General features: G+C 56.7%; 2 protein-coding genes across 2 annotated transcripts in view; one reads left to right on the top strand and one right to left on the bottom strand.

Annotated features, from left to right (window-relative positions):
- Positions 1-2,114, bottom strand: part of RXRG (retinoid X receptor gamma) — a 133,986-nt gene extending 131,872 nt beyond the window's left edge. Inside the window, exon 1 of the mRNA XM_081112572.1 lies at positions 1,735-2,114. The gene's annotated coding sequence lies outside the window, so the exon portion shown is untranslated. The remainder of the gene's footprint in view (positions 1-1,734) is intronic.
- MGST3 (microsomal glutathione S-transferase 3) lies at positions 826-20,038 on the top strand. The gene is made up of 6 exons (XM_081112579.1): positions 826-1,178; positions 16,371-16,494; positions 17,284-17,357; positions 17,841-17,898; positions 18,999-19,071; positions 19,785-20,038. Exons 2-6 carry the CDS (start codon positions 16,378-16,380, stop codon positions 19,919-19,921), a joined length of 459 nt encoding a protein of 152 aa, XP_080968705.1. The 5' UTR covers positions 826-1,178; positions 16,371-16,377; the 3' UTR covers positions 19,922-20,038.
- The last annotated feature ends 99 nt before the right edge of the window (positions 20,039-20,137 follow it).

Genomic DNA, 20,137 nt, shown 5'->3' with positions numbered 1-20,137 from the left:
GGTTGCGGGCACATGCCCAGTGGCGGGTGTGCAGGAGGCAGCTGATCGATGTTTCTCTCATCGATGTTTCTAACTCTCTATCCCTCTCCCTTCCTCTCTGCAAAATAAATAAAATATATTTAGAAAACACACACACACACACACACACAGCCTCCCGAGCCTGAGAAGGTGGGAGGGGGAGACGCTGGAAGGGGCTGACACAGCAACGGGAGACCTCTCGGGAGACCTCTCAGGGGCCCGCGCCGGACTCGGGGGGCGTGGGGTTGACAGCCCAGCGAAGGGGACAGCACCAGCCTAGACTGGCGTCCGGCCCGCACACCTGACTCCCCGGCGCCGGGGGAGAGCCCGCCGGGCCGGGAGGGTCCGAGCGCAGGGTGCGCCGGGTCCCAGCGCCGGCCAGTCCCGCAGCTTCGGCCGCGCCCACCGCCCGGCCGCCCGGGGCTGGACCCTGGACTCCAGGCGACAGTGGGGCTCGAGCTTGGGACCGGGGATCTGCGGTCGCGGGGCGGTGCCACCCTGGTCCCGGAAACAGAACTGCGAGGGCGGGACCCGAGCCGGCGGAGGGGCGCCAGGGCGGGCGCGGCCACCACGCGGCGGGGCTCGGGCTCTCAGCGAGGACTAACAGTGACCCTACTGGTTAGGGAAACGCGCAGGCCGAGCACCCCTAAGTCCCTTCCTCGGCGAGGGCAGCCCCGGGACACCGAGCACCGGCCGCACCCACCCCTGCCCCGCCCCGCCGCAGCGCTCCACTTCTGCGCATGCGCCTTGCACGCCTGCGCCTCACCCGCCACCCAGTGCCGAGACGCCCGCTACGGTGGCTGTGCTGGGGACAAATTACCAACGTGCGACCGTTCTGCAAACCCAACCCAGGAAACATGAGCTGGTGGGGCCACTTTAGGAAGGCGGAAGGACTAAATAAATAAAGTTGGGAGTGGAAGGGTTAAATTAACAGGCAACCCTGAGGAGGAAGAAATTTCAGTCTCTGGCTCACAACCAGAAGCCTGGAGCAGGCACTCGGAGGAATCGCGGCGCTGGGAGCCCGGCCTGGGGGCGTGGCCTTAGCGCTTCCGGGGGCGGGGCCTTCTCGAGCCACGCCACGCCCTGCCCGAGGCCTGGTCACTTCACCCACACGGCGCTCGGCAGCTGCGGTCTGTACCAGCCCTTCGGAGGCGATCCAGGTGAGTGCACGCACCTGCGGGCAGCGAGGCGCGCCGGCCCTCGGGGGCACATCAGCTCCTGCGCTGGCACCACCCATATCTCTGCAACCCGAGCTGAATAGAGACTCGCTGTCTTGCCCCCTTACTGTCTGCAGATTTCTTTCTACCTTTCCATCCCCTTCGCCCTCCACCTGCCCTGCATCCTCCCCAGGATGGAGTGGTTTGCAGCGTCTCAGCTGGCCCCTGCCGTGCCATCTGCAACTCAGAGAGATTCTCAAGGTCAACCCTTCCAAAGTCCCTTCCTTCCCTCTCCTCCAGTCCCCGGACTGTGCGCCCGACCTTGCCAGCTGCAGCTCTGGTGCGGAGGACGGGCGTGCGGGCACTGCGGGCAGTGGGCAGGGCAGGCCCACCGGTAACACCGGGTTTTAAACGACCCTGGAGCGCTGCGCCGGCTGCGGCTGTGGCTGTGTTGCCAGGGACCTCCCGGGAGCCCCGAGGGAATGGTGTTTGTTTTCCTCCCGCCCCACCGAAACCTTTCTCAGTTTGCATTGGACCCTTTAAGAGGGGCATTTCCTACCTCGGCCTTGGCGGGATCTTCCTTTACGGTTCTGCCTGGGCTTTCCGAGAACTTCCCTCTGCGGGGTGTCGCTGCAGGGAGCCCCGGGCTGTGCGCAGGGCGGTGGAAGGGGCTGAGGACTCCATGGTGAGTCATCCCGGAGTTGTGGCTTCTGTGATACTTTCCTCCGGAGTCATGAGGTGACCGGCTCCATGGCAGCGTAGGGGACAAGTGTGGGAAGGGAGAGCAGAGCCAAGAGGGTGGGGCTGGGCCTTCAGTCCCTAAACTGGAGAAGCGGATTCCTGGATGAAGGCCAGCACTGCGCTGCAGATGTGCATCTGCAGGGGGCCTAGGTGTGGTCAGCGGCGGACAGCCGCAGCCTTGCGCTTCCTCTGCGCCTCGGAGGAGCCGCAGTGCTGGGAGGGACCCAAGGGCATCGGTCAGAGGTATAGGCTGTGTTTTACTTAGTTCAATGAATTCAGTTCAGTGAACTGGGCTCAATGAATCTGGTTCACTAGTATGTGAGGAGCGGGATCAAGAGTGTTTTTCCTCCTAGGAGTTAATGTACCGGTGTTAAATACAACGAACATCCAAATCCACGTAAATATTTTTCACCCCTGGGAAGAAGTTCTGTTTAGCTTCCTCCTGACACAATGTTACAAAAATAGCAAACTCTGTCAAGCATCATTTTCACCCCTGAACCCATGTTACTATATATAAGACGGAGGCACTGGTGGGGCACCGGCCAGCCGCAGAAGCTGCGGCTCACAAAGGCGCAGAAGGGCAGTCTCCCCACCCCCCACACCCTCACACCCCTCCTGCTGACCTAGCTCTCCGAGGAGACAGTCCTGAGAGGAACCTCCTACTAGTAATTGGAGGACAGCAAAGAGACTCAGCAGATGTGAAAGCAGAGCTTTCCCCGTTGTCCAGAGAAATGCTGAAAAGCCCCTGGACCAATCTGGAATGAAATGGATGACAAGTCAATTTGTCAAAAAGTAATTTAGTTAGTGCCTGCTGCACAGCTGGCTGCATTTGAACAGACTAGTCCCTGTATTTCCATTTAAATATTCTGAATCCATATTCCGAACACCATTGCCAATCACATCTGACCAGGAACCATTTCGCATTTTTATTGATTTCAGAGAGGAAGGGGGAGAGAGAGAGAGCTAGAAACATCAATGATGAGAGGGAATCATTGATAGGCTGCCTCCTGCACACCCCCTCCTGGGGATCGAGCCCATAACCCAGGCATGTGCCCTTGACCAGAATGGAACCCGGGACCCTTCAGTCTGCAGGCTGACGCTCTATCCACTGAGCCAAACTGGCTAGGGCTCATTTCACATTTTTTAAGCAATATTTGTTTAAAAGAATATGTTGCTACAGTTTTTGCAATGGATTCATTAATACTCTTTATGAGTATACCATCCTCCTGAAAAAGAAGAATTTAGCAGTTAGCAGGTAGTGGCTGCTGTGTAACATAGAATTCCTGAGTTTGCTACACTCTCTCTTACAGTGTCTACCTAACTCTCTTTGTGGGGAGAAAAGCGATGAGGAGACAGGACTGCTTTCCCAATACATTTGCAAATCCCTGGAAGGATTTCAGCATTTGGAATTGTATGGCCCCCTCTGAGCTCTTTCCAGAGTTGACCTGTTTATTAACTGGAACTTGGGTTCTAATGTATTGGTGCCTTAGTACACTTTTTAAAAATAAGTGATATTTTATTTCTCCAGCCTAAGAAATGTGACTGATTGGTACAGACAGGCATGGAGAGGGAGACCCCTGCTGCAGGAGCCAGCAGCCCAGGTGGTTCCTTCGTTCAGAATGGCTGGCACCCTGGCGGGGACTCTGCAGAATCCGCTGCTGTTTCTTGTGATGGAAAATCCAAGTGGTGTCAGTGTGACTCATTTGAGATTTTTCTTTTCCTCCTCTGGCAATCAGGGCTTTGTTTCCCTGTGGCCCTCGGCGCCTGTGTAATGCCAGTGAAGGGACAGGCAGCATGGGAAATCATTTTATAAAAACCAAGTGCCAGTGCTTACAGCTCTTTTCGAATTTGTCCAGCAGGTCTTCCGGCGTTTACTGGACGGCCCTAAAAAAATAAAAACGAAATGCCAATTTCTGGGCTGCCTTGCCCCTTGCAAACCTGAATGCCTGAAAGACGGAAGACGGTTTTTCCTTTCTGTAATCTTTCCTCATTTGCCATACTGCAGTGCCGACATGCTTTTTTTTTTTTTTTTAAGTTCCTTTCTGGACCTTTTCCAAGGTTTTTTCTTTCTTCCAATTAGAAAGATCTCAGGCTTTAATCAGTCACAGATTTAGAGTTAATTATTAGCTTTCTATTCTTGTGAATAAGGAGAGAGTCTGAGGAGGTGGACAAGTTTCAGAAGAGGTCAGATGTGGTCAAAGGTGGCTCCAACCTCCTTGAGAGGCAAGATAGCCAAGGGCTGAGAGCATAGACCCTGGAACCAGGCTGCCTGGCTGTGTGAACCTAGGCAGCCTCTGTGAGGCTGTGTGACCTTGGGCAGATGACCTAACCTCTCTGATGCTGTTTCCTCTTCTGCAAAAATGGAAGTTATAATATATCCTAGGGATGCTCTGAGGGGTTAATGAGTTAATAGTGGTGAACTCTTTAGAACAGTGCTTGACGCGCAGTAAATGATGCGTGTGCTAGTAATAAGTAGTATGAATAATAATTTGTTTCTCCAACCACTCTTTCTCCATCACGCCTCCTTTCTCTTTCTCCACAAGTACAGCCGTCTCCCTGCCTGTGTGCTCGCTGTGTTCTCTCCCACATCACACTTTCTGTCCCGCAGCCGTCATTCCATCCATCCCCCCATTTCACAGCCCTCCTGTGCTCTGTCCCTCCTTGACTGTCGCCACTGTGGCCGTGCCCTCCAGTGGAGCAGGGCGCTTAGTAGGGCCGGGTGGGGAGGAGCCCTTCTGAGCAGGACTGAAGAAGGCGGCAGGTGGGCACCAGGCAGGCATTCCACGCAGGTAAATGGGCCGCCTGGCAAAGACTTTAACAAATAAGCAATTGTTGAGATTTTTTCCTTCTTCTGCGCCCGTGGCTTCCCCTGCTCTCTCCCTGCCTCTGAGGTCACTGCTTTCGGGCCATGGAGCGTCTCTTGCAGCCTGGCCCCGGGACCCCGTCACTGGGAGGCTGAGCTCCAGGTGGTCCGGTGTGACCCAGGGCTCCCAGGTGAGGTGTCACCACATCAGGGACTGTCACCCATGGAGCCTTTTGTGTTGAGGATCTGTTGGCAAAGTGTCCTCGCACCAGCAAAAGGACCTAGGATCTGTCCCGTCTCATTACAAACCCACTCTTCTTAGATTCCTGAAGCTCAATTAGCAGCTTTCCCAGGGGATTCAGCTCCATCCTGGCTCATGTGTGCCCTTTCACGGTCACCTCCAGAGAGAAGGCGGTAGGTATAGCGCATCTGCTCCAACACTCAGTGCGGACGCCCCGACCAGGATCTGCCAGACATTCGCATCTTGGGGCATTTCCTACCTCTGCCTCAGCGGGATCTTCCTTTACGGTTCTGCCTGGGATTTCTGAGAACTTCCCTCTGAGGGGTGTCGCTGCAGCGAGCCCGGGGCTGTGCACAGGGCAGTGGAAGGGGCTGAGGACTCCATGGTGAGTCATCCCGGAGTTGTGGAGTCACAGTGACAGGCTCCATGGCAGCGTAGGGGACAAGTGTGGGAAGGGCGGTCAAGGGACCCCTAATGCAGGAATGAACTCAGTTCTCCAAAATGCTGGGATTAAAACATGTGACTCTTGAATATGTATATGGCCAAGTGGTGGCTATCTATAATAATAAAAGCATAATATGCTAATTAGACCAGACAGCCAAACCACCTTCCAGACGTTAGTACGGACGTCCTTCCCGACGAAACCGCGGTGGCGCAGGCCAAAGCGGAGGCGGTTAGGAGCGATCAGGTGGGCAGGTGAGCAGTTATGGGCAATCAGGCAGGCAGGCGAGTGGTTAGGGGTGATGAGGCAGGCAGGCAGAGTGGGTAGAGGCGATCAGGCAGGCAGGCGAGTGGTTAGGGATGATCAGGCAGGCAAGCAAGTGGTTAGGGGCAATCAGGCAGGCAAGCAGAGGCAGTTAGGGGCGATCAGGCAGGCAGGCGAGCAGTTAGGGGCGATCAGGCACAGCTGTGACAAAGAGGTTTGCATCCTCACCCGGTTCTTACTCCTTCTCTTAAATGTCCCCGTGCTCCTTCTCAGTCTGGCTTCACTGGAAACGCTGGCAAACACATAGGTGCCATGTGTGTCACGCAGAAGTGACAGACCCAGCGTCTGCAGGTATAGCTGGACCCACAGAAATCGGGGACTGCCTTTCCTCGCCCTCTTCACGGGAATGGACTTGCTCTTCAGTGCTCTCCTCCGGGCTCCCCGGGCTCTCCCTTGAGCTCCACTCGTGTCAGGAGGGCCGGCTGTGCTGCCGGGGCTGGCGGAGGCCTGTGCCCGCGCACACCCACCTGGAGCAGAGCCGAGGCTGGGCAGCCGCCCAGGGTGCTTCAGGCTGGCGAGGTGGGCCCAGCACATGTTACCGTCCTCACGTCAGTCTCATGAAAACGGTGTCCGCCCTGGTGTGAGGAAGGAGCCTGTGTGAGGAAGGCTGGGTTCACAGCGCAGCGGCCGTCAGGCTTCTCATGAACCGCTGGGGAGAGGCTCCCGTGAGTCTGTGAGCGCCGTGTCATTGTCCCACTCCTGGTGCGTAAAACAGACGTCAGGGGCAGACTGCAGTCTGACCTGAGGACAGTCTTACACGTGGACGTGCCACTGTCCACGCTGCCTCGTGTCTGTGTGTCTGTTCGTTTGAGGGCAGAGGGAGCTGAAAGGGGGACTCCTCTCTCCCTTGAGACATCTGATTGCTTTCACTTTAGTAAAAGATAAGTGGTAACTTCCACGGCGCAGAGTCATCCATTACTTGAGGCAAGTGCCTGAGCCCAGAAAGCCCACCTTTGCTCCATGTGGTGGTGGCTGCCCCATGAACTGCTGGCAGCGGCCTTCAGTCCGTGGTGCAGGAGGGCCGAGCCCAGGAGAGGGGAGCCCAGGAGAGGGAGCCCAGGAGAGGGGAGCCCAGGAGAGGGGAACCCAGGAGAGGGGAGCCTAGGAGAGCCGAGCCCAAGAGAGCCAAGCCCAGGAGAGCCAAGCCCAGGAGAGGGGAGCCCAGGAGAGGGGAGCCCAGGAGAGGGGAGCCCAGGAGAGAGGAGCCCAGGAGAGGGGAGCCCAGGAGAGGGGAACCCAGGAGAGGGGAGCCCAGGAGAGCCAAGCCCAGGAGAGCCAAGCCCAGGAGAGCCAAGCCCAGGAGAGCCAAGCCCAGGAGGGCCGAGCCCCAGGGTATCAGCTGAGGCCTGTGTAGCTGAAGGAACCCCTGGCCCAGTGAGATAAGGCGAGTGGGGCAGGACAGGAACAGCAGGGCAGGGCTGCTCAGGCTTCCGGGACAATGTCAGCACAGGTCCTGGAGCCAGGGTGTGGGGATGCGTGTGGCTCACTCGGGCCCTGGAGCCCAGCGGACCTGCAGGACTGAAACCAGCCCTCCCAGGGCTGCGCCCGATCGATCGCCCGGAGTGAGGCTTTGCAGTGCCGCCTTGTAGCTTTCTGAAAAGCCACTGCGTCTTCTCGCCAGCTGCACAGAAGAGATGTTGTCCCACCCCTCCCGCGCCCCCCGACCTGGCCCACAGACCTCTGGGCCGAAGGTCACCAGGGCACAGAAGGTCACCAGGGCACCCCTGAGCTCCTACCTCTCTGGAAGCCCACCTCGGCCAGGCTTTCCTGCTGCCTACCCCCCACTGCTTCCAAAGCACTCTTCCCAGTTTCCTCCCCGCAACCTGATAGAGCCTCAAAAGGTCGTGTTTGGCCAGTGACAAATCCTTTCATAAATCAGAACGTTATAAACCAGGTGTTGCTGTTTTAAAAACTACAGAAATAATGAGGCTCCTTACCGGAGTCGCCAAGGAGCGCCTATGAAACACCCGCCGCTGACGCCTATTTAACGAGGGATGGCGAGGACGCCTCCTCCTGCCACTCTGAGCAACACTGACCGTCCACCCGATGCCCTAGCCCAGCTGTGGGCAAACGTTTTGACTCGAGGGCCACAATGGGTTCTTAAACTGGACCGGAGGGCCGGAACAAAAGCATGGATGGAGTGTTTGTGTGAACTAATATAAATTCAACGTAAACATCATTACATAAAAGGGTACGGTCTTTTTTTTTTTTTTTAGTTTTATTCATTTCAAACGGGCCGTAGTTTGCCCACCCCTGCCCTAGCCCCTAGTGAGGAGAGAAGCACAGGGCAGCGGGTTGGAAGGAAGAACTCTGTCTGTCTTCGCAGAGTTCGTGGGCCTGTGCGCATGTTCCCCGGCCTGGCTCTGTGCCCTGGCCGTCCTGCAGGAGCCGGGTGTCGCTCTGGCACTGCCCCTGAGGGGAGCTTAGTGGAGGGGCCCCCTCATTGCTCCCCATCTGGGGAAGGAGTGATCGAGCTCCTGAGGAAGGGGGGCCCTGCAGCCTGTGTGGTAGCGCCAAGCAGGACACAGGCCCGCCTGCCCGAGTTCAGACCCCAGTTCTGCACTCGCTAGCTGTGGGCCTTAGGCAGTTACAGACCCCTCTTGCCTCAGTTTCCTCATCTGTACAATGGGATGGTAACAGTGACCCCACGCAGGGTCGTCGTGGGGACTGAGTGTTAATGTATATAAACTAGTACGTGCCTGGTGTGCAAGAAGCACTCTGTCGGTATCAGGTCTGACAGCAGGTATCCAGGGCGGAGGGTGCCGCTGTTTCCCAGGTTGCCATTCCTGCCCTCTGGGGTGAACATTCACCAGGAGTAGCTGGAGGGCCTGTGGATCCTTAGGTGGCCCTTTCACTTGAAGTCATGGTGCCGATGTTCAGAATGTCAGGTACCCCTCCCCTAGCCGGTTTGGCTCAGTGGATAGAGCATCGGCCTGCGGACTGAAGGGTCCTGGGTTTGATTCCGGTCAGGGGCATATGCCCGGGTTACAGGCTCAATCCCCAGTGGGGGGCATGCAGGAGACAGCTGATCAATGATTTCCTCTCATCATTGATGTTTCTATCGCTCTCTCCCTTCCTCTCTGAAATCAATAGAGAATGTCAGGTGCCCCTGATCTATGGTCTGACCGTGGCTGTCTCAGGTGCTCCCGTGCGTAAGGAGCATCACTGTAAAGGTGAAAAACCTTCCGCTCTGGCTGAATTGATGAGTGGGCACATTGGGTCCGGTGGGTGACCGTGACCGTGGAGAGAGCTGGGAAGGAGCGGCTGTCACCGCTTAGGCGGAGGAGGCAGTCCCAGCAGGTCCTGAGCTCGGGCCCACCTCTTTGGTTCCGAGCCCTCGTCCAGGAGCTGGCTGAAGGAACCGGGCTGCAGGGGTGAGTAAGTGTGCGGGGCCACTGGGCGCTTGGACGCAGCTCGCTCTGCAAACCATCTCTGGCTCCTCAGCCCTGGAGCTCGGGGTGCGGCAGGGCCATGCCTGTGGGTTGGAAGTGGGCAATAGCAACACCTGAAATGTTCCTAAACGGTGGTCCCGACAGCGTCCCCAGCCTCACCGAGGCACTTGTTACAAAGCCTGACTCCCAGGCCCCCCGGGACCCACTGGGACCCACTGGGCCAGAAACTCCAGGGCAGGGCGTGTTGCAGCGAACCCTGCAGGTGAACCACGGCCTAGAACAGAGAACAGCAGCCTCCACTGAGGTTCTGTCGATGTGCAAGTTACTATAAAAACATACGTGGGGACCCGTCTGTCCTAGGAGGGCGAGTGGCGCACTGGGAGACGCGGGCCGGGTGCCGTGGTCAGTGTCCACGTGCGTGTTGACTGGTCGCTGGTCAGCGTGAGGCAGGTGTGCGAACACGCCCAGGCAGAGGCCTCCTGGGGAGGGGGCAGGACAGGCCTGGGGCCCTGCTGGCAGGACTGCTCCCCCCTTCCCCCCTTCCCCTGAAGCTGCCGTCAGGGGTCCCGTCGCCAAAGCCAAGAGCGCTCGGTCTGCTCCCGGGGCCACTTCTTCCCCTCAGAACGTTGTCTTCCCTGCCGCCGGGTCTGTGCTGCCCTGCGCCCCTTCCTACCTTGAGAGCTCGTCCCATGCACGCGAGTCAGTGACGGCTCACCTCGCTGGGTCACACCGTCCCAGGGGAGTGGTGCCCCCTCCTGACCCTCCCAGCTTTTCCTCCTCAGCGTCTCTCCTCGAGTCCCTGGAGGGAGAAGCAGGAAGAGTTGCCTGTTCCCTGCCTGTACGGTCCCTCTACCTCACCTACGATTCCCACCGTTCGCCACACCGGCACCGTCCTGACCTTGAACGTGCCAGCTGTGCCTCAGGGCTCCTGCACTTGCTGTTCTTTCCCCAGGATGCTGTGCAGCTGTTTCTCCCTCACTCAGTGCAGCTGTCACGGCAGAGGCCCACGGGAGAGGCCCACGGCATCCTGAGAGAGTAGCCAGGCCCCGCCCTCCACGGCGGAGGCCACTCTCAGTTGAGTTTTGCGTGTTTGTTGTTCGTCTTCCGTCATCTCGAGAATGGTGGTGCCTTGCGGGCAGGGACCCCATTTGCTCACGCTGTCTCCCCCACACCTAACAGTGCCTGGCATGCAGTAAGTGCTCTGCATGTCGTGGTTGAATAAAGGAGTTCCATGTTCTTAGACTCAGTACACTATCCATGGAGGAAACAAACTCCCCGTTGGCATCTAAATAGACAGGAGCAGGAGGGCAGGACCTGAGCCAGCTGCCGGGATGCGACGCGTGTGGCTCACTCAGGCCCGGAGCCGAGCGGATCTGCAGGGCTGAGACCAGCCTCCCGGGGCTGGGAGCGTGATCGCGCCAGGACTGAGGCTGTGCAGTGCCGCCTGGTAGCTTTCTGAAAAGCCCCCTGCACCCCTGTCTTTTCGCCGCCGCACAAAAGAGATGGCGTTCCAAGCACTCATCCAAGGCCCCGGGGTCACCGAGCTGTGAACACCGCGCCGCTCAGCCTTCCCACGCCTCTCCTCCACGCTGTGCCCCCAGGAGACCAGTCATCAACAACGCCAAGTCGGCCAGGAGTGGAAACATTTCCCAAGGGGTCTCTTCTCTCAAACCAATGACAGAATGTGTCTAACTGAAAAGTAAAAACTGGATGGAATGATTAAAGTTCCTTTAAACCTTCAACTTAACCTTCTTGCGGCTGAACCGCTCTGCCGCCTCTCGGGTCTGCCAGGAGCCGCTGGAAGCCCGCCTCTGCGAGGACCTGTCCTGCCCTGCCCCGGCCACTCAGCTTCCTTTCCATGGGGCTCTTTGTACCCAGTTTCTGATCATGGCTGTGAAGGGGGAAATCTGGAATTGGGTATCTGCTTACTGACTTGCCTGCTTCCCCTGCTGGAAATCAGCTTTGTGAGGTCAGGGGCCCAAGTCTGGCTGTTCACCTCCTCCCTGCAGCGCCCGGCCAGGAGGGGGCAGGCAGAAGGCATAGGTAAGCGTGGACAGGTAGATGCAGAGTCGGCACTAGTGAGGTGCTTCCTCCTGAACAGTCTGCCTTTCAGATCATATATTTGCACTCAGCTCAGAAAAGGAGAGGACACATGTTGCTCTAAGATTTGTTTGCTATTTTAAAATAGCAATTCTAAAGGACAGATTCTTAAATGTACATTCATTATCATTTATTCAAATTTTTCCTGTTATAATCGAACTAGAGCAGTGATGGCAAACCTATGACAAGCGTGTCAGAGGTGACACACGAACTCATTTTTTGGTTGATTTTTCTTTGTTAAATGGCATTTAAGTATATAAAATAAATATCAAAAATATAAGTCTTTGTTTTACTATGGTTGCAAATATCAAAAAATTTCTATATGTGACACGGCACCAGAGTTAAGTTAGGGTTTTTCAAAATGCTAACATGCCGAGCTCAAAAGGTTCACCTTCCCTGAACTAGAGGCCCGATGCATGAAATTCATGCAAGAATAGGCCTTCCTTCCCTCGGCTACCGGCACCCACTTCCCTCTGGCACCCGGGACCTGGGCTTCCCTCGCAGCCCCGGCTTCATCCAGACTGTCATCCAGAAGAACGTCCAGAAGGACATCTGGTCTAATTAGCATATTATGCTTTTACTAGAGACCTGTTGCACAAAAAGATTCGTTCAATAGGCCTTCCCTTCCCCTGGCTGCTGGCACCGGCTTTCCTCCGGCACCCGGGACCCAGGCCTTCGCTCCGGCCGGAGCCGCCTTCAGTCTGTGCTCTGCTGCTTCGCACCTACGTAGGCAAATTAACCGCCATCTTTGTTGGTGGTTAATTTGCATATCTCGCTGATTAGCCCATGGAAGGCGTAGTGAAGGCACGGTCAATTACCATGTTTGTCTGTTACTAGATAGGATTATTATAGATGAGGGCAAAGACAGTCAACAGAACCTCAGCATGTATAACATAACTCCATGTACAGCATTTATTGAGCACTTGCTAAGTGTCAGGCATCCGGGCTGGGGTTATAAGCTGTGTGCGCCTCCTGCACGTAACCTCACAACCACAGAGGTGGGTAGGTCCATTATGACTTCCATTTAGTCGGTGGGGAGGCAGGCTGTTGAAAGAAGCTGACTAAGTTTCCCAGGATACAAAGAGGAAGTATGAGAGCCAGGCTCTGACTCAGACACTCAGCCCAGCAGTGTCCTCACTACAGAGCCCCTCACTACAGAGCCCCCGGGGGGATGTCAGGACTCGAGTCACGGGTCCAACCTGCTCCTGTCTCTTCATCACCCATCACTGTCAGGCCATTCCTATGATTATTGTTTTTTAATCCTCCCCCAAGGATATTTTTCCATTGATTTTTAGGGAGAGTGGAAGAGAGAAGGAAAGACAGAGAGAAACATTGATGTGAGAGAAACACATGGATTGGTTGCCTCCTGCAAGTGCCCCAACCAGGGCCCGGGCCAGGGAGGAGCCTGCAACCAAGGTATGTGCCCTTGACCAGAATCGAACCCAGGACCCTTTGGTCTGCAAGCCGATGCTCTTTCCACTGAGCCAAACTGGCTAGTGCTGTCAGGCCATTTTTATATAAGTTTTGGGGTATATGTTTGCTTCTTTGGAAATTATTGGAAAGTGCAAAAGAAAATATATAAATCAGCCACTAGAAATAACTAGGCTTATGATTTTTATATTTTCTTCTATTACTGAGAAAACTAAGACTATACTGTATATACACATTATTTTTTTTTTAACCTAACATGCTAAAAATGAACCCTGTTTCAACATTTGTCACTTTTGTACACCCCATTTTTAATTGTTTTCCTGCAGTGTGTTTTATGGGTGAGTTATCCATTTAGTCCTTTAGGCTAGTACATCTGTACTGTGTCTGAGTTTGCAATTACAAATAGAGCTGAGGTGATGTCTTTGAACCAAACAGATTCCCAGTGGAATGAATGAGCTGAAAGGTATGAATAATGCAGGAGTATTGCCAGCCTGTGACAGGCTGTCCCAGGTGACTACACCTGGCCCCTCCCCCACATGTGATGCACAGACCAGATCCTCCCAGACACAGGGCGTCGCAAAGTAGGGTTACAGTTGTGAGCCTGAGAAACATTGTTTATTCTTGTACTAGAGGCCCTGTGCACAAAAATTTGTGCACTCAGGGGGGTTCCCTCAGCCTGGCCTGTGCCCCCTCGCAGTCTGGGACCCCTCAGGGGATGACCACCTGCTGGCTTAGGCCTGCTCCCCAGGGGATCGGGCCTAAGCTGGCAGTCGAACATCCTTAGCGCTGCTGAGGAGGTGGGAGAGGCTCCCACCACCCCTGCTGTACTGGCAGCTGTCAGCCTGGCTTGTGGCTGAGCAGAGCTCCTCCATGTGAGAGCACACTGACCACCAGGGGGCAGCTCCTGCATTGAGCGTCTGCCCCCTGGTGGTCAGTGTGTGTCATAGTGACCAGTCATTCCCAGTTGTTCTGCTGTTAGGGTCAATTTGCATAGTACCCTTTTATTATATAGGACAGAGGCCTGGTGTATGGGTGGGGGCCGGCTGGTTTGCCCTGATGGGTGTCCCGGATCAGCCCCTTCCTGGTAGGGGTCCCCGCTGGGGTGCCTGGCCAGCCTGGGTGAGAGGCTGAGGGCTGTTTTCAGGCTGGCCACACCCCCTTCAGGGTGGGGGGTCCTGCTGGGGTGCCTGGCCAGTCTGGGTGAGGAACTGATGGCTGTTTGCTGGCTGGCCACAGCTCCTTCAGGGTGAGGGTCCCCCCTGGGGTGCCTGGCCAGCCTGGGTGAGGGGCTGATGGCTGTTTGCAGGCGGGCCACAGCCCCCAGCCACCCAAGCTCCCAGTGGAGGCTGGCTGGAAACAGATATCTGGGATTTATTTAGCTTCTATAATTGAAACTTTGTTGCCTTGAGTGGAGGCCACAGCCAACCAGGGCAGGTGGGAAGCTTGGCTTCCTCCATTGCCGGGGCAACCATGCCTCCTGCTTGCTCCAGCTCCGTGGCTGCCAGCCACCATCTTGGTTGGGTTAATTTGCATATAGTCACTCTGATTGGCTGGTGGTCATGGCTTGGGGCATAGCGGAGGTGCGGTCAATTTGCATGTTTCTCTTTTATTAGATTAGATTATTATTTATTAATTATTGTATCATTTTTCATACCAACAGCTGTAAACCTACTTTTGCCTCACCCTGTATGGGCCTAAATGCACTCTTATTTATACAAATTGTAAATTTTAATGTATAACCTTAAACGCTGTAAGATGATTAACAAACAAGCAAGTTGCAAAGTGTTCCTCACGGCCGTGAAGCTGAGCTGCGAACAGACTCTTGGGCGGGCTGCGTGTCCGGCACACGGAGAGGCAGAGTCTAGGGCGGTTCCTGCCCGGCCTTATCGTGCTGGGTGGGCGGAAGGGTTGCTGGTGACACAGAGCCGTGGCGTGCCGCCCGCAGCAGCGCTCACACCGGCCAGGGCCTCCGTGCCACTTATCAGCTTCTGGAGCTCTGCCCCAGCTATCTGCTGGCCCGGCTGGCTGGGCCCGGGTGGGGCTGGGACTGCTGGGTGTGGCCACCGGGAGCTGAGCTGCCACCCATCCAGCGCACACCTGGCCTGAATCACAAAGGTCGAGGAATCCAGAGCAAATGTCCCTCCCTTTGCCCTGGATTCCTAGGAAAAAAGAATTCAGCAAATGATTAAGGTTTTCTCTCCCTGAGGGAACTAAGCTGGTTCCCTCCTTACAGGACGAGCCTTTGCCGTGACTCAGTCCCTGGATTTGTTTTCAGCAGCTTCGGTGCCTGCTTTCCTGGGTTCTGACCTCCTGCCCAAGGAGCCCAGCCAGCCAGCTGCCCCCATTTCTCTGGGAGGTCTGAGGGGAGGGAACTGTAACGGACGCACATGCTGGACTCCAGGACTGTGCCGGGTGGCAAGCGTTACCTCAGTTGGAGGGGGTCGTTCCTGAAAGCCACCTGGAGTGGCATCGACCCCACAGGTTCCTCTAAGCACACGTCGGTGCCTGGCCAGACTCCCTCCTGGGAGCTTAGCGGCAACCTCAGTGGAGCTTGGCTCTGTGTTGGCAGGATCCCAGCCGCAGGAGTGCAGGCCCCTGGCGAGGGAGCAGGACTCCTCCCTGGGTGGGTGCCTTGCTCCTGCACCTGTCCAGGTGTCTGCGGCCCCTGCAGGGGGAGCCTCGGGGCGGCGGGGGGGGGGGAGGAGGGGGCAGGCATTCCCATTCCCGCTGATGCAGCCCTTTGCAACCACCACCGTCACCTTAGCAAAGCGCCAGGGGAGTGGCGGCCCGGGGCCTAACTCCCAGACTGCGTTTCTGCTCTGGGAGAGGAGCGAGTCCAACATGCTCGATTCGAACTGTAGGTTTCTGGGCACTTGCTTCTGAGGGGCCATTGCCTGCAGTAGAAACACCTGCTCGAGAGGCACTTAGTCCTGCCGCCTGGCTGCTCCTACCCAAGTCCTTGCAAGTCGGGGAACAGAGGTCAAGGACTAAGCACCAGGTCAGTGTTGGCCTGGCTGCTCGGAGGCTGGGGAGGGTGCTCAGGCCTCCCTGGTCTTGGCTCTGCCCTCCTCGCGGCGCCTCCCTGCCTCATGGGTAGCCCGGTGCTGTGGGCTTGGGGAGAGGGACCATGAGCTGACGGTGCGGCCCAGCACACCGTGTGCCCACCTGCCCGGGAGCCCAGCGCCCTGTCCAAAGATTTGGGTCTGGAAGCCGACTCTCGACCTGCACACTTTGACCTGAACCAAATGCGCTGGTTTCACTGTTTTGGGACAGTCGGAGGCAGCTTCCAAGGATACGGGGCAGATGGGGAAGCTCAGCCGTTCGTTTTCAAAGGGTCTGCAGAATCCAGCCCATATTTTTGTTCTAATAACTACCGAGCTGATTTTCCACACTTTGGAGTGACGCTAGTACTGACTCATGGAGACAGCCCTTCCCACTGGGTCCATCCTGGAGAGGGGCGGGAGGCTGCCCTGCAAGCAGCTCAGAGGTTAGACACGGCTCCTAATGTCGTGTTGATGGAGAACCCAGCACGAGAGAGAGTGGACGATAATGTCGAGGACTGTCTGTGAAGGCTGCATCCTTATAGTTTTAAATTCTGTGCGTGGACGCAGCAGTATCTCCAGCCACTTCTTCGAGGCCTCGTCGCGCCCCTGTGACCTGCCGGAGTGCGTTGCTCCTGCTGCGCTCGCCACAGGCTGGTGTCCCTGCTGTTTCCCTTCAGAGCCGAGATGGCCGTCCTCTCCAAGGAGTACGGGTTCGTGGTCCTGACCGGGGCCGCCAGCTTCATCATGGTAATGCATCTCGCCATCAACGTCTCCAAAGCCCGCAAGAAGTACAAGGTGGAGGTGAGTGGGACACGTGGTCTGGGCGAGAACTTGTTTCCCGACCTGGAGGGGGAGGCGAGGTGAGGCGAGTGGTCAGTGGCGGCAGCGTGAGGACTGGACCTTGTAGAAAAGCTGCTCCTTCCCGGCAGGAAGAAGGCAGGGAACGCGGGCGCTGCGGGGGCTGGTTTCACGGCTCCTGCAGGAAGGCCAGGTGGGCGGGCAGGGGACAGCCTGCTGGGCCGGAGCTGCTCTCCAGGAAGGGGGATGCTTCTGCGGAGGGTTCAAAGGCAGTGCTGTTCCCGGCGTGACACCCCCAGGCCACTGTCCCGTTTCCGCGCACTGGCTGGAGCCGCCGGACCGGTGGGGGCCCATCACATCCCCCGGTCCTTCTGGCTGGTCCAGAGGGTGCCGCTGCCGTTGGCCCGGGAGCGGTTCTAGGTGTCTTTCTGTTTAGTGACATCGTTAGACTCGAGCTGCTTCTAAGTGCTCTTACTAGTCCCTAGTCCCGTTCCTTTTCTTAATGGAGCGCCGTCAAAACCTCTCCTGTTTCTGCTGCCCCCGTCGGGGACCCTCGGGAGCTGTGGGAGGGTCTTCCCCGTGGTGTCTGCGACGTGTCAGAAACCCGGCCGCGATGGCCGTGGCACAGCTGCTCCGTCCCTGACTCCTGGGCATTCACAGCCCGAGTGACTGCCTCTGAGGACCCAGCCCTGGTCACTGCAGACAATTAAGCCGACGTAGAAGCTTGGGCTAGATTAGCGTCCAGGTTCATGTTCACTGACCGTCTGATCAGCAAGCCCTCTGTGTCCGCAGTATCCCACCATGTACAGCACGGACCCTGAAAACGGGCACCTCTTCAACTGCATCCAGCGAGCCCACCAGAACACGTGAGTGTGGCCTCGGCACCAGACGCCGCGGGGGGTGGGGGGTGGGGGGGGGCCTCTGTCCCGCCCCCGCCCGTCGCGCCCTGTCTGTGAGAGCGACGGTGGCGACCACAGGCGCTCATGAAAAGCCTCAGTTAAAAACCTGTAAGCGAGCAGACTGGACAGTAAGCACAAGGAAGCGTTGGAATGGTGGCGTCCTGGGTGACGCGCCAAGGCTGTCTCCGTGCCGCACCCCCCGCCGGAGGGGTAGCCGCCGCTCTAGGCGACACCGAGTCCCCCGGCCCAGGGAGTGAGGGCTCCACGCTCTGCAGGGAAACCCGTCCGAGTCACAGAGCCCCTCGCGGCTGGTCAGACGGCGCCCCCGCTCCTGCTCCTCGTCCCCTCTGCCCGAGGCGGGCGGGGGCCGGTCTCCCTCCTCAGTGTTTAGTAGGAGCCCCTCCGCACCGACTGGGGCGCGTCCTAAAAGTGTCTTTCTGTCTCTTGCAGGTTGGAAGTGTACCCTCCCTTCTTATTTTTCCTCGCGGTGGGCGGTGTGTACCACCCGGTGAGTTGTCCCCGGGTGTCATCTGGGGTCCGACGTATTTCCTCCAGGCCCTGCGTATTTATTGAAAAGAATTTCATTCGGTTACTGCTAACAGAGTTTTTGTGGTTTTGGTTTTTTAAATATATTCTTATTGATTTCAGAGAGAAAAGGAGAGGGAAAGAGAGAGAGGAACATCAATGATGAGGGAGGATCATTGATCGGCTGCCTCCTGCACGCCCCCTACTGGGGATGGAGCCCACAGCCTGGGCATGTGGCCTGATCGGAATCGAACTGGTAACCTCTTGGTTCCTGGGTCGATGCTCATCCACTGAGCCACGCCTGGCTGGGCAGAACCCTGGTGTGGTTTTTTAATCTTTATTGTTGAAAGTATTAGATACATCCCCTTTTTCCCCATTGACGCTCTTCAGCCCACCCCCGCCCCTGCCCCAGACCTTCACCACCCTATTGTCTGTGTTAACAGAGTTCTTTAAGTCAGGCAGATTTTCCGTTGTGGGTTTTTTTCACAGATGAGGGGAAACATCATGGATACTGTGTAACCTTCTCAAAGTCAATTAGCTACAGGATAGGAGAGTCAGAATTTGAACCAGGTCTGACTCTATGTTTTATTTTGCACATTCATCCATTCTTGCAACAAGCACTCACTGATCGCCTGAGGTGACGGCGGTGAACCAACCAGCTGCCTGGTCTCAGGGACCTGACCGTAGGCACCTGAGTGTATGCAGTGGCCCCTTAGGGGGTGATGGGCCTCGGAGGCCACGGTAGCCCTGGGGGCCGTGGGGTTGGTCTGCCCTCTACCTTGTGTAAATCAAGCCCATTTCCTGAACCCGATTACTTGCCTTTCGGTCCTGCCTTGGCCAGAAAGTGTCCTCTTACCGGAGTCCTGACCGAGGACAGGCGTTTCCCCTTCTGGGACTGGGCCTCCACAGCCCTCTGTCCACAGCAGCTGCCAGAAGAGCACGTCTGCAGTTCGTGACACGAGTGAAATTACTAACTTTCTGCTAAAACATTGTGCGGTCAACAATGTTAATACAGCTGACAGCTCTGCCTATTCCTTGAATGCAAACACTAACATGTCCCTCCCCGCCCCCCCCTTTCTTTAGCGAGTCGTTTCGGGCTTGGGCTTGGCCTGGATCGTGGGACGAGTACTCTATGCCTATGGCTACTACACAGGAGGTAAGGCCACGCGGACTCCCGCCAGGGAAGCAAGGTGCAAACCTGAGGCGGCTACATTTCCCTTCTTAGCAGGACTTTAGGGAAAGGGGGCGGAACTGGAGGTTTAGGTGGAAGGTCCGTTACAGTCTTTCTTCTTACTCACCTTTGAATAGTAACAAAACTTACCTTTATTGAGCATTTTCTGTGTCCATTGCTGCTCTAAGAACTTTGCATCTCGCTATTTCAAAACTTCCAGCAATTCTGTGATGTAGATAATAGCATCTTCTTTCACAGATGGGGAAACTGAGGCTTAGAAAGATGAAGGCTCTCTCTACGTCACAGAGCCACTGGGTGGGAACTATAAGCCAGGACTCGGAGCCAGGCAGGGTGACTCCGGGCCCCGCTGCTCACGCCTGGGGGCCGGCAGGCAGAGGGAGAGGGTCCTGCTGCCCGTGCGTCTTTAAAGGGGAGGGCGGCCCGGCCAGGTCCAAGCCTCGCAGCTCCCATGACTGTCCTGTGACTTTCTGAGGCCCACGCAGCCCTGGCGTGGCGCCTGGCGTGGCGGGAGGGGGGCTGACCGCTTCTGACCAGGTGGTCTGCCGCCCGGAGGGCAGGGCTCGCGGACGCGGACGGCGTCCCTGTGGAGCGGCCCATAACTCCCCCTCCTCCTCCTCCTCCTCCTCCTCCTCCTCCTCCTCCTCCTCCTCCTCCTCCTCCTCCTCCTTCTCTTCCAGAGCCCAGCAAGCGGAGCCGGGGCGCCTTGGGCTCCATCGCCCTCCTCGGCCTGATGGGCACCACCGTGTGCTCCGCCTTCCAGCACCTCGGGTGGGTTAAACCCGGCTTGGGCGGTGGGTCCAAGTGCTGCCATTAAGGGTGGGCAGGGTGTTAAAAACTCTCATTCATTTTGAATGACTTACTTTTATTTCCAGTTACTTTTTTTTTTTTTCTAAATATAATAAAATGTATCTGGCACCAGCCTCCTAAGTAACCCTGACTCTGTGACTTATTTCCTGTTGAGTCTTTATGTAAATAAGCAGCTTGCCCCTACTCCTGCCCCCTGCTGGCACCCTGCCCCCTGCCCCCGGCT

The sequence above is a fragment of the Myotis nattereri genome, assembly GCF_964212035.1.
Source record: "Myotis nattereri genome assembly, chromosome: 18".
NCBI classification, from domain to species: Eukaryota; Metazoa; Chordata; class Mammalia; order Chiroptera; family Vespertilionidae; genus Myotis; species Myotis nattereri.
This window is presented reverse-complemented; position numbering and strand designations above follow the sequence as displayed.

Excerpts from the sequence above, each read along its gene's own strand:
- MGST3 (XM_081112579.1), top strand. The coding sequence starts at position 16,378 with ATGGCCGTCCTCTCCAAGGAGTACGGGTTCGTGGTCCTGACCGGGGCC. Across the intron at positions 17,358-17,840 it reads CAGCGAGCCCACCAGAACAC|GTTGGAAGTGTACCCTCCCT; the intron begins GTGAGTGTGGCC and ends TGTCTCTTGCAG. Across the intron at positions 19,072-19,784 it reads CTATGGCTACTACACAGGAG|AGCCCAGCAAGCGGAGCCGG; the intron begins GTAAGGCCACGC and ends CTTCTCTTCCAG.